At 37.4% G+C, this 13523-nt stretch overlaps 1 protein-coding gene across 6 annotated transcripts in view; it reads left to right on the top strand.

The window, feature by feature from the left end:
- Positions 1 to 1530: 1530 nt before the first annotated feature.
- Positions 1531 to 13523, top strand: part of LOC121908104 (receptor-type tyrosine-protein phosphatase N2-like) — a 250156-nt gene continuing 238163 nt past the window's right edge. For 3 of the 6 annotated variants that reach the window (XR_006099174.1, XM_042427810.1, XM_042427809.1), the window contains exon 1: positions 1531 to 1948. Coding sequence is in view for 4 of the 6 variants with exons in the window: in XM_042427810.1 (XP_042283744.1) it covers positions 1852 to 1948 (97 nt within the window). In the remaining 2 variants the exon portion in view is untranslated. Of the gene's footprint in view, positions 1949 to 11872; positions 11893 to 13523 lie in introns of those variants that run through there. The other 3 variants (XM_042427811.1, XM_042427819.1, XM_042427817.1) reach the window with 2 other exon arrangements.

Below are 13523 nucleotides of genomic sequence, written 5' to 3'. Positions count from 1 at the left end.
TTGGTAGCCATGTTGGAGGCAACAGAATGAATAACTGTTGTTTCTGAATGTACAACGTCTGTATGTACAATGTCTTGAATGAAGTATTCAGGTCCTTTACTTAAGTAAAAGTGCCAATACAGTAATGTAAAAATACTCCTTATAAGTTAAAGTCCTTAAGTAAAAGTACATAAGTATTATGAGCTTGATGTAGTTAAAGTATTGCAGTAAAAGTAGTGGTTTGGTCCCTCTGACTGATATATTATTATATATGACATCATTAGATTATTAATAGTGAAGCATCAGTGTTAGAGCAGCATGTTACTGTTGTAGCTGCTGGAGGTGGAGCTAGTTTCAACTACTTTATATACAGTTAGCTAGTTTAGTCCAGTGGTTCCCAACCTAGGGGTCGGGGCCCTCCAAAGGGTCAGCAGATAAATCTGAGGGGTCGTGAGATGATTAATGGGAGAGGAAAGAAGAAAAAACAAAGTTCTGATACACAAATCTGTTTTCAGTTTTTGGACTTTTTCTCTAATCTTTGATTTTTGCTGAAATATTGGATCATTTGAACATTTATTGAAATGAAACAACGTGAGGAGTTTAGAGAGAAAAATATTTTAAAAGCTTGTTATAGTATCCATTGTGTCAAATCTTCATCTGAAAAGTAACTAAAGCTGTCAAATAAATGTAGTGGAGTAGAAAGTACAATATGTAAGTAGAGTACAAATACCTCAAAACTGTACTTGAATACGATACTTGAGTAAATGTACTTACTTACTTTCCACCACTGGTAATCCTTTATTTTACAGGTCAGTAATATCTGAATAATTTTGAGGAGCTTGGAAAGGACGATGTAAAAAGTTAAAACTTGACCAAGAGAGTCTTTCAGTCAGTAAGCTGTCAGTGTTTCAACAACACTGACAGCTTAGCTAGTTAATCAGAGCGACTTTACAATCAGTCTTAAAGGATCTTCTCTGGATTTAACAGAAACAAACAAATCTCAGTGTGTCACCAAACTACAGACAACGGACACACCTGTCTTGACAGCCTGACCTGAACCTGAACACACCACAGCACAGGAGGTCAAACTGTCTGATGGGGGACACTTCAGAGACCGAAACCACAAAATCAGGCAGTGACTGTGTGTGTGTGTGTGTGTTTGTGACAAAATCCACAGTCCTCCTTCTGTGCAGAAATGTTTTTAAAAGTTTATCTGAAGCAAATATGAAGCTTCAGTCGTCCAAATGAGTCAAATCAAGTAGATATCTTTCAGTGTTACAGTCTTTTTAGTGCCACTGTCCCTCTTTTTGTTACTATACTTCCACCGCAGCTCAACAGGGAAACACAAAGACTTAAAACAGAAACAGAAAACTTAATAAAAGATCAACTTTTAAATGCATTTTTACACTAAACGACTGTGTGGACACACTGTGGATTTTGGCCTCCATCACTTACATTGAAAGCACATTTGAAGAGGATCTTTTAATATCCAGTATGAACAGGAGGAATGATTACAACTGACTGTTGTTTTTTTAAGACACACTTGAAAAACTGTGTGCTTGTCCTTTAATCAGTTAGCTTTGCAACATACTGTATGTTTCAGACTTTCATTTTGAAAATACACTCCGGAAACAGCGTGTCTAGCTGCGCGTGCCTTGACGTTGAGAGAGCTCGAGCCTCTTCCAGCAGCAGCAGCAGCAGCAGCAGAAACGCCCTGCATCCTCTCCTCTCTCTCCTCCGACATCCATCCAACCCGCTCCTGCGCTCCTGCAGCCGCGGAGGAGCCACTCTGACCGGGAAGCAACACGAGCCAAAGCCCGCTGAAAGAAATGGCCTTTTAACACCTGAGAGACAACAACCAGGAGGAGAGACATGGATCCTTTGGCTTCTTCCTTCCTCCACCTCCTCCTCCTCTTCTTCTTCTTCGCTTCCCAAAGCTGCTTCCTCGCGTCTGCTGACAGGAGATTCGGTGAGTAAATTATGATGATTATTTCCTTGATGATAACCGGAGCTGCTTGCTCTCAGAGCCATCTTGCAGACTATAGAGGAGACTATTTGTGTGTCAGGAGCAGGCGGACTGATTCACCTGAGTCGAGGACAAACAAACACAGTGACCCTGTAATATGTTTGAGCAGAATAAACCCACCAGTCCTCATTGAAGCGGATCAAAGCAGAGTAAACGCACCATGACGCACCGCGGAGACACTACAGCTCCAATTAGCCATTATTGTACTAAGCAGGCCCGTATGTGTCAGTCAGGACTGTTTATAAGAATTATTATATTTAAAAAAACATTTTCAAATGGAAATAAATATATACAGTGAAGAAAAAACGTATGAAGATATTTTTAAAAATAATTTGAATTACTTAAAATGACTAAAACACGCACTGTTTACATGCAGACAGAACAAAAATATACAAAATTCAATACTAATTAACAAATTACATAAATGAAATTGTAACAGAGTAATAATAAAATAAAGCATAAATCAACATCTCTTTAAATAAAGCAATTTAGGATATTTAAAATAAGTCATAAATACATTAAATTAAAATATCTTCAATATAATTACATATAAATACTACTAATAATAACTTTCATACAAAAAATGCAGCTCAAAGTGCTTTACACCAAGTGACTCACATAAAAATGAACATAAAAACATAAATAAACACAAATGTACATAAGATAGAGAAAAAACCCTCTTGGTAATATTAGTAAACACAAGATAAAATAAAGTGAAAAATACAATATTTAGAATGTGTACTTCAGTCGTGGTAATTTGAGACTTAACAGGCGAAAACTAATATTAAACTAAGTAAAGTAAAGTAATTAAAGTAAAGTATCTCACCACGTGTACACAATCTGTAACTCGGCGCCTCCGTCTCTGAAGCCATAAGCATAACAAACCTCCCTTTTCTTTTTTCATCTTACCAACAAAATATACAACAAAAATAGAGATTATACAGGAACAGGATGTCTAGTATATCTATAATATTTATGTAATTTAAAAAGAAGTACAGTGGAAATAAATAGATTAAATTTAAAATAAAATAATAATAAATAATTTAAATGATCTAAGAGTAAACACAACGAAAGAGAATAGAACTGACATACTAAAAGAATACTAAATAACATTTAACAATAACAAATATTAAATACAGTTGGCAGCTCTGAGTCAGTGAACACTCTCTTGTAAACAAGACACGGCGACAACCGTCAGCGATAACATCAGTGCGAAGCAATGAAAAATGAGCTCATACATGCTCTCTCCAGTTTCCAGCTCCGCGCTCCTGACAGATAGAGGCAGATATTGATCTGAAAATATGGAAGTGTGTTTGTCTCCGTGTGTGTGTGTGTGTATGTGTGTTGACTAGAAACATTAATTTCTCTCATGCAGAGCGTCTATAAATAGCTGATATCCAATATTCCCCAACTGATTTGAGATTCGGAGTCTGCACGATGACTGATGCAGAGATTGTGTTGTGGAAGATGGTGAGAAGAGGAAGGAGGGAAGGAAGGAGCAGGAAGACGCTGGTGTTGAGAGAGAGGGGTGTGTGTGTATATATGTGTGTGTGTGTGTGTGTGTGCTGGGTTTCCAGACCCTCCTCCTCCTCCTCCTCCTCCTCCTCCTCCTCCTATCTCCTTCAGATTACATAACCAGCATACAGAGAGTATGGCAGCCACAACGGACTCAGCAGCAAAACAACACAGAGCAACGAGCTGCATCTTTCAGTCTCCATTTAGACACTTATAAATAGAAACAACAGTGTTCTTTTAGAAAAACAATCACATAAATATCATCTATAATAGGCTTGTGTGCTTATTAGCATGTGGATATATACTTATATATATATCATGTCTGTGCTTTAGCGACCAAATGTTACTAATTTACTGCTCTTTAACTCTCCTACTGCATAACTACACACCTATAATATCACCATGGTATTGAAAAATGCGCTACAACTTACTCAGACAATCATAATATTGCTTTTATCTACATTAAAATATTACAAATCAGCTCAAAACATTACGTCAGGGTCACATCTACATATGTTTTTTAGGAATGTGTTTCGGTCTGATCTTGTCCTTTGTATAATAGGGGTTTAGTCTATACTGCTTAATCAATAACATGATAAGTATCTGAGTGTCTGTTGCCAAAAAGTGGATATTTTTGTAAATGCAGAGACAGCGTCGCTCCGCCCATTCAAGACTGGACGGATGCACGGTTGAAAATATCCTCATAAATGTTTTACAGTGTTCCTTAAGCGACTGGTACGCTAGAATTTTTTTAATCAAAAGTGACTTTATAGTGACTTTGTGCACGTAACGTCCTTACAATATTTAAGCAGTTCCTATAATGATCCTTTAGGGAGCCGTTATGACACTTTGTAATGAGAATATACAGACCTGGTTGTACTTTCATGGAATTTTTCATCTCCTGTTACTGCTGTACACCTGCAGTATTCTAGTCGTAGATTTATAAGATATTTATAAGATCTATACCAGAGACTTGGTGTAGTTTTGTTGAGAAGAAAAAGATCAAAATAACAAACAGAATAAGAAGCTATAATTAGCATATTTGATGATAAATATTGTCAAAATGACTTCTGTTCTGCCTGAGAAGAGTATTAATGCTTGTAGTTGTCACTATATCTCTACTCAGATGTAGACCTTCGTCCTGTTTGTTGAATATTTCAGGTGATATCTTTTAATGGCTCAAATGTGGCTCTCAAAATGCAAATATGCTGGGATTTATATTAATGTTAGACATTAAGAAACAGCAGCACTGGAAAGGAAAGAAATAATGTGCAGTCAACTCTGCTGGGAGCAAGTCGGTGAATTTCTGAGTTATAGTTTTTAAATCAAGACCGAAACGTAACAATAACAACAGTTTTTCTGTGGTAAATGTGAAAATGTCCAGTTTGTGTCCAGTTCACGCTGGTTGCACAAACTCATTTCATGGCTATGATATATATATATATATATATATATATATATATATATATATATATATATATATATATATAAATATATACTCTTCACAGTATTTGTGCTTGTTTTCAAAGAGGCGAAGCTCAACTCCTACATCAAATATTGAATCAAGCTCTAGCAGATGACTTTGTTACAGTAGAATATTGACTTTTCTCAGTGTCTTTGTTATGATATGATATGATCTATTTATGGATTACAGAGACAAAACATTATCCAAGGGATGATAACATGTTAAAGTGAAAACACTTATTTTCCAACAGGGTCCCAAGAAACACTAGACATTCACCATAAAACTAAACAACTACATCCTGAAATCCAAAATCACATGACCCACAATTTAAATAAAAAATAATACATCAAAATACTGAGGTGTAATAAAGATAATTTGATGGCTAAATTAAACATGTTATTGAAGATTTCATTATAAATCTGTGACCACATTCACTGTTTTATAATGTATTTTAGTCCTATAAGACATAACAAAGCACTTAGCTTAGCTTAAGATACTTAAGTATACTTGTGTACAGGAAGTGATGCGTTTCCTTTGTTTATAATAAACAGATATTATAAGAACAACGTCATTAACATTCTGTACATTTTTCAGATTTCTCTGTGATCTGTGAACACTAAGCAGCACGTTTGTTTAACAGATAAACATCTTTAAAAGTGCAACTAATTACAAGTGAAAATTCTGATTGTCTGTTTTAATTAAATACTGATTAAAATCCTGTTGTTTGAAACCAAAAGTGACAAATAGTTAGATAATTTCACATTTTCCTCATGAACCTTTGCTGAATTTAGTGTCATTATTTTCTTCTCAGCTTACAAGTCGGTTTGAAGACAGAAAGTTCAAACACTAAATTAGTTAAGTGGAACATTTTTGCAGATCCGTACTTCAGATGTGCCTTTAATATTGTATCTTACATCGTCCGTCATCAACATTAGTTTCTCTTTTATGCTGGATATTTGCGCTGGATGATGAAGTGGGAGCCCCAGTTTGCAGGAACGTTGCCCAGATGAAGCTCTGTGACCCGGTTTTAGGTTTTGGGTTTCAGTTTTTCAGTTTTTTCTGTTTTCTGCTGTATTTTAGCAGCGAATCACAGGCTCAGTAGAACAGGTGATACAAACTGCAAAAATAAGAGGTCATCTTCTCTGGAGTCTGAACATTCAAATGTATTTTATATCATAAGTACATCTCTTGTTCAAAGGTTAATGTCCGTTAAGGTGATTTTGCCCATTTTTGGGACAGTTTGAACTATACTGAAAATAGGAATCCAATAAGAAATTGCTGTTGTTTATAGAGCAAATTCAGATGTTAATTCACTCACTTAAATTCAGTACACATGTGAGTCTCTGGTATGAGAATATTTCTGTTTTGAGTTGACTTTACTTCTCTTTCCTATTTTTTATTCCGCTACAGTTGTCTGACAGCTGGAGTTACTGGTTACCTTTTAGGTTAGATTTCATATTCAGAATGAAGTCATAAAATATTAAATACTACTTGGGATTTTCAGTATGTAATTTCAAAATCTTTAAATTTTGATATCAAAAGGGCTGCAAATAATATTTTTCCTCTAAAATCGGGTCTATGAGGTGTTTATTACGCCATTTCACAAGTGATAAATTGACATTATATAGACAAGTGATTTTCAAATATCTTACGTGATGTGAAGCAGCATTTTATGTGTGATAACTTCAAATGGGGGATTGTCATATTTCTAATGAAACTTTTATTATTTCACTATGTTCAGTCTTTGAGTTTTTGAAACATTATTGATGTATTGATATGTACCAGGGTACTGACGTACATTTTACTGCTAATACTTCTCTTAAAGATGACATATCATCCATATTTCCAGGTCTATATTTATATTCTGGGGCTCTACTGGAATGTCTTTGCATTATTTTCAGTTAAAAAAAACAAATTATTTATCTTATACTGGACCTTTATGCAGCCCCTCAGTTCAGCCTCTGTGTGAAACAGGCTGTTTTAGCTCCTTTCTCTTTAAGGCCCACCTCCCGATGAGCCCACTCTGTTCTGATTGGCCAGCTCATGGAAGCTGCCCCTCGGCAGACTTCCCCCGGCTCTGGAGGCGACGTCAACAAACTATAGTAGTAGGATTTCACTACTTATTCTTGTAATTTACTTGAAATGTCAACTTCTCAAATACATCTATACATATTCGGAGCCAAAATCTGATCCAAAATATGAGAGCGGACAACACGAAGAACACATGGAAAAACCTTTGCAACAACCTTAGCAACTGAGGCCACATAATGGATGGCCGTTCATAGGCATGTGCAACGAGCCAACGATGGCATGGTAGAAAAAACTGTCACAAACAAAGCGTTCGGATCAGGTTGAGGCCCTGGCTTTTGACTTGCAGGGAGCATTTCTACATACGTTAACCTAAAGTTTGCGAGCACTGACCATGTTTAGCATAGATATCTAACATCATAACATTATATAAATAACAGAAAATCACAAAAAGCATGATATGTACCCTTTAATGTATTGAGTATTTTTACATTAAGTGTATATTTCACAGCCTTCTTCTTTAAAATTAAAATTAATTTAGCTATAACATCTCTATAGAGTGAGTTTGCACTCAACAGGCATCACATATTATACATAAATGAATAAAGTGACTTTCAGTTGCTCTTCAGTGATCCATTTGCTCTCTCTCTCTGGGCTTGTCAGCTGCTGTTTGTCCATACAGTGATTTGTTGTGTTTTATTATTGTAATTGTTTCAGTGTGTTTTCCTTGTAAAGCCTCTGTGTCTCTCATGTGAGCCAGAATTTCTCTCCTGGGATTTGAACCACAGACTGTATTCAGCTTCAGGACTCCTAATCATTAACCTGGACCTGGAGAAGGTCACCGCTGGTTTGCCTGGTGTGACCGTAGCCATGGCAACACTCATTAACATTTTATTCATGCTGATTGGTTGGATGGGTCAGGAAAGGGCTGAGAGCTGCTGAGGTGGTTAACTGTAACTGTGCTGTAATGCGTATTGACATAGGACATGGACAGAGGCAGGTGTATGTAAGCTGTTATGTCACAGCAGTGGAGAAATCTGATTGGTCAGAAACATATTCCAGTTGTAGAGCCCATAATGTTACTTTCCTTTGATGCTTTTTTTGATACCAGCTATCAAAAAGTATAAAAAACTGTCAAATACTAAAGGCTGGCATCAAATATCTGATCAGATTGGTAATCTTGTAGATTTAGTTAGAGCTGCAAAGATTAGTAGGTTAAGGATTAGTTAATCGACAGAAAATTAATTGGCTAATTTGTGATTTAAATCAAAATTTTGCAAACTGACCGTTCACTTAACCCTTCCCCTGAACAGCGATTGTCCAATCATAGCTTATCAACTGTAGGCGCAGTATTACCGTCAATCTTTGGATTTCTCCACGTGTTGAGGCGGTGTGCATGGGGCGACACTGCAAACAGTCTGGCTAATTAGCTTACTACATACAGTAGTAACACAGCGTTACTTCCAAAGCCAATGAGCATATTACTAACTAGGTTACATTAGCTTGTGGGGTTTTAGGTTACATAAATAAAAATGCCCTATTCACCGCTAGCACATCCACCGTGTAGTATTTCGCCACCATGTGGAAGGCGTTCCTTAATGCTATCAGAGTTTTTGCTAACGTTAGCGGCTCTGTCCTGCTCTTCACTGGATTTTGGGGAAGTTAACGTTAGCTTTACATTTGCCTAGTCGCTAAAAATGTTTAGCAATTGTTTTGCGATTGATTTGTGTTGCACTTTTGCTGAAGTTAAATCATTTTGTTCTAGGCTTGGGGAAGTACACATTTACTTTCTGTGTTTTGTAGCTTACAGTTTCATTTATTTAATTTATAAATGTACTTACAAGAAGTTAAGTTTAATGAGGCATGTGTGTGCTAGGGCAGCCATGTAGCTTGTAACGCTAAAGTGAACTGTTTATACCATTGACTGTATATGAAGATGATGATAAAAATGAAGCCAAAACATCTCGATCACCCCCTGGTGGCTGGCTGCAGCATAGATCAGAACTTTAAATGACGTCATATTAGCAAGATGGCAGCTCCTGGAAACGAGATACTTTGGCTTAACTTTTGCATAGCGGTCCATATTTTATACAATTTAGGGTTTAGACCATGTTGGCTAGCGTGGAGCATTTTGTTTCTTGGATCATGGTACCTTTCCATCTGTGGTGCCTTTGGGGTCCTTTCCCACTATACAACACAGTGAGTTACCCACTACACTTATATAAAACCCTTGCGTGGATTCTTCTGTGATGATGGAAATCACACAAAAAGTGCTGTGAGAGGATCCCATTTATTGGTGTTGGCTTTATTGGTCATTTGACTGGATTGACTTGTTATTAATCCATAAATTGATCAATCTGCATAAGTGTTCAAAGAGTTCAGAAACTGAAAGTGTAATGAAAAGCTGAATGCTGCCCTGATTCTGCTACAGGCTGTTGTTTCTGGCTGTGTTGATTGATATCTCCTCCTGTTCTGGTTTCCTCTCACTGCACAGGTGAAACCACATCTGTTCTGAGCATTTATCTCTACTGATATGCGTCTGTTTGGCCCTGCAGGGTTTCAGTGCTTCCTGCTGAATCACCTGGTGCTGTTTGGATTCACTCAGGAGCTTCTAGTCGAGTCTTGAACATAAAACAGCTTGTTTGAGTCATGCATGGCTAGCAGTATGTAAACATATTTTACATGTGACTGCTTGTATGTAACGGGTAAACATTTGCTGGTTACAAGCAAATCACCTTAGTTTTAAACCTATAACCATCTTTTCATGTATCCTTCCATGATGGTGCCATCTTTGATTGTTGTAGTTGTGATGCAAGTGCCAATAATTTATAATATACAGTATATTTAAATTGTAATTATTGTACTTGAGTCGAAGTTCTGTGCAGGATAGTTGCTCAGTTGGTGTTGCAAGTCTGTTGCCCAGTTTCCAGCTGCTGCAGTGGAGACATGCCCGTACCGACCCGTGTTCCCAGATCTCATCAAATATTTAGGTGTGCATAATGTTATCATAACTGATAGAGTTGAGAAAAACCAGGGCTGCAACTAAAGATAATCTTCATTATCGATTAATCTGTAGACTATTCTCTCTATTAATCACTTAGTTGTTTGGTCTGAAATGTCAGAAAATGGTGAGAAATGTCCAGAGCCTGAGGTGACATCCTTAAATGTCTTGTTTTGTCCCAACCAAGAGTATCATTAGAAACCAGAAACCAGAATATTCACATTTTAGAAGCTGTAATCAGAGAATTTGGACTAATTGATTGGATTAATTGAAAATTACTGCAATTACTGTAATTTTCTGTCAATCAATTAATTGACTCATCATTGGAACTCAATAAAAAGAACAATACAAACAGTAAAAAGACCCAGGTGTCCTTCTGAGCTCAAAATATTATATATATATATAGGAACTGAGCTTAATTAAATGATATGTTTTTAGCAAAATCCTCACTCCTCTTAACTGGGCCAGTAGGGGTAATAAACAGTAATAAGTACAGTAATAAACAACCACAGCTAAAGGCATTTCCGGCAATCAGCCGGGCTAAAAACAGCTCTGTTGCAGGCCACATTTTGACCTTTGTCGCAGCTCAAAAACTGAAATCCATAGAAAAGTTTGGTCTCATCTTGAACCGGAGCGTCTGCATATTAATTCCATTCCTGATATGTTATGATTCACTGAAGTTAGGCATGATGTGAGATGAATAAATCCCTGTTTTTGTTAGCTTTGCCACCATCTTGACTGTAAGGGAGCCAGGAGGGACAACTGAGTGAGATTCAACTCTTCTTTGTTTAGGAGAAGTGTTTAAATTGAGAAGTTTGGACTTATCGTCCTGTTTATTGTTACTTTATTACGTTTAGGCTATACAGTTAGGTCGGTTACAATACCATCAAACTATTCTATGCATTTCAAAGAAAACTGAGACTATACATATCCCCTGACACATCTGGCAGAGATATGCACTCTTCTTAATCAGTGTGTTCTTCTAAATCATGCTGTGGTCACATTGTTAGGGGACAAATATAATGTTCAGATGATTCATGATCTCAGGTGATTAACTGCAGCTCTGGAAGAGTGTAACTTTGGCCGTTTGTTGGAAAAATGAAATAATCCACAGTCTGCACAGAACACAGTGTACAATGAAGGAAGCCAGTATCTACAGTAAAGGAGAGCTCTGAAAACACAAAGCTCTGCTGCCTCATTCGACCAGATGGATGGATCAATGCTGCCGCTTTCAACAACCAGTGGAGGAGAAGAAGAGAGGAGGATGAGAGGAAAGCCATAAAAGGATAAGAGAGGAGGTGATGGAGGCGGTGGTTTTGTCGCTACAGGAGACAGAGGAGGGGGAAGACAAAGAGAGATTACTGCCAATTGAAGCAGGGCTGTTCACACACACACCTACTAATTGAGAAATGGATTTCCCCAGCTCTACTGCGACAGAATAAAAATGATCAAATGCTGCCTTTGCTTCCAGATCATCCTCTTTGTATTCTTCTTAATTTTCAGGTGGCATGTTGTCATGATTTATCATTTCTCTCAGAGCTGAGTCCCAAAAAAAAAAAGGATCTTAAAATAAACAAAGGAAACAGTGAAGGCTCGACACACTATAGAAAACATGCACATGACTCCTACACAGATAGATAGACGACACAAAGACAACTAATTAAGAACTCCCTTTCTGATCAGCCATGGGAAAAGCCTGAAGCCTGTAGACAAACTAAAAATAAAACTTCAAAGAGCTTTTAAAAGGCTTGGTCCTTTTCCTTTAGTCTGCGACCCCGACTCGTTATCAACTGTCACGAGATGTAAACATGTACACAGAGATAACATTGTGAAGTGGAAAGCGGAGAAGGTTAGAGGAGAACGCTGAAGAAAAATACAGTAAGTCAGTCATTGTAATGGAGACAGAAGTCCACTATTCTGTATTATCTTATAATGAGACTGAGAGAGGCAGAGGCCAAGGATGGAGACATCACGACTACTTTTACATGTTATATGAGTATACAAACAAATTGATTGATTAACAAGGGGTGTTAAAAACAATATTTAGTAGTTATTAGTTCATTTGAAGGGGACAGTGTCCATTGATTAACAGAAAAAAGAGCTATAAATTTGCCAAAGTAAGCAATTTAGACTAATTTTCATGTGTTGTCTCTGGTTGGATGTTATGACGGCACCTTAAAAGAGTTTTGAGAGGTGTCACATTTTTCTCCTTTCCAAAAACAATACACTAGAGTTAAGAAATTAATTAAACAGTGTGTTTACCTGCTCAAATGTAAGCTGCTAACATTAGCATGCCAGGCTAACTAGCTGGCCTACAGTAGTAACCCGTTACTTCCAAAGTGATTGACTTCCAAGCCATCAGCCAACCACATTATTTTGTGGAGTTACAGGTTTCGCTATAAAAAGCTTCGTTCAGAACACATACACTATGTGGGAGCTAGTCCTGGATGCTACTATATCAGAGCTTAAGCTAACGTTAGTGGCTGTCCTGTTCTTTGTTCAGAGTCTGTGGCTCTTGTGTTGTGTAGCAGGATGCAATCAGGCTCAGTGTGACTGTCTGCTCTGCCTTTGATAGTATGACGCATTATCACTTTATGCAAGATTTGATTTGCTGTATCAGAATAAGGTCTCCAGCTACGTAAACGGGTAATGAAAAGGTATTTCATCAAATCAATGCAAAACTAGTAGGCGCCATCATGAAATCAAATAATTTAAAATAGAAATTTCTCCTTTTGGTTTCTATTGTGATTTGGCGCTATATAAATAAAATAAAATTGAATTGAATTGAATATACAGTATATGCTGTCACAGACAAAAAAAAGAAGAAAAAATGAATCTTGAATAAAAAAGAAAGACTGTTTTGCTTACTGCAGGCATATTTACTTATGATGTTTATAAAAGCATGTGAACGAAGGACATGCATTTGTTGAAGCTGTGCAATGTCTAAACACAGATGTAAAACTGTATTTTTCATTTTTAAGGATTACAGAATATGGGTTTAATTTTCAGTTCTTACTTAATATTCACATGGAACATGAAAATACCCAAAACTTTATATGGTCAGTTAAATCATTGCTCTTATCTTTCAAGGTGACCGCTCTCAGTTTAATCATTGGCTTGCTCCCTCGGGAGCAGCAGGTGTCTGATGCAAACAGACAGATGGCATCGTGGGAAATGTAGTGCCTTTTTTGTCAGCGAGCACAGCTTGTAATGGCCCTGCCAGGAGGCATTAAAGGCCACAGCCTGGACGCTGCTCTTTGCTCACAGGGTGAAGCTGATTGAAATTCCGCTCCTCCCGCATCGCCGGTTTGGCGTCGCTCCACAGTGCAATACTGCAACCTATTTCACACTCTGCTGGCATGGAGTGATGAAACCAGGGAGCAAAACTCAGGGTGGCAGCAAAAGTCCAAAAGTAGCACACAGAGCCATCCTCCATATCCTCCTCCCCTGACTGGCGGGAGAATGCGTTCATCTGGAGGTGAAATGGGAAAAATATCTTAAGAACTCGC

The sequence above is a fragment of the Thunnus maccoyii genome, chromosome 12, assembly GCF_910596095.1.
Source record: "Thunnus maccoyii chromosome 12, fThuMac1.1, whole genome shotgun sequence".
Lineage (NCBI taxonomy): Eukaryota > Metazoa > Chordata > Actinopteri > Scombriformes > Scombridae > Thunnus > Thunnus maccoyii.
Note: the sequence above shows the minus strand (reverse complement) of the source record. Positions and strands in the feature narration are given on the sequence as shown.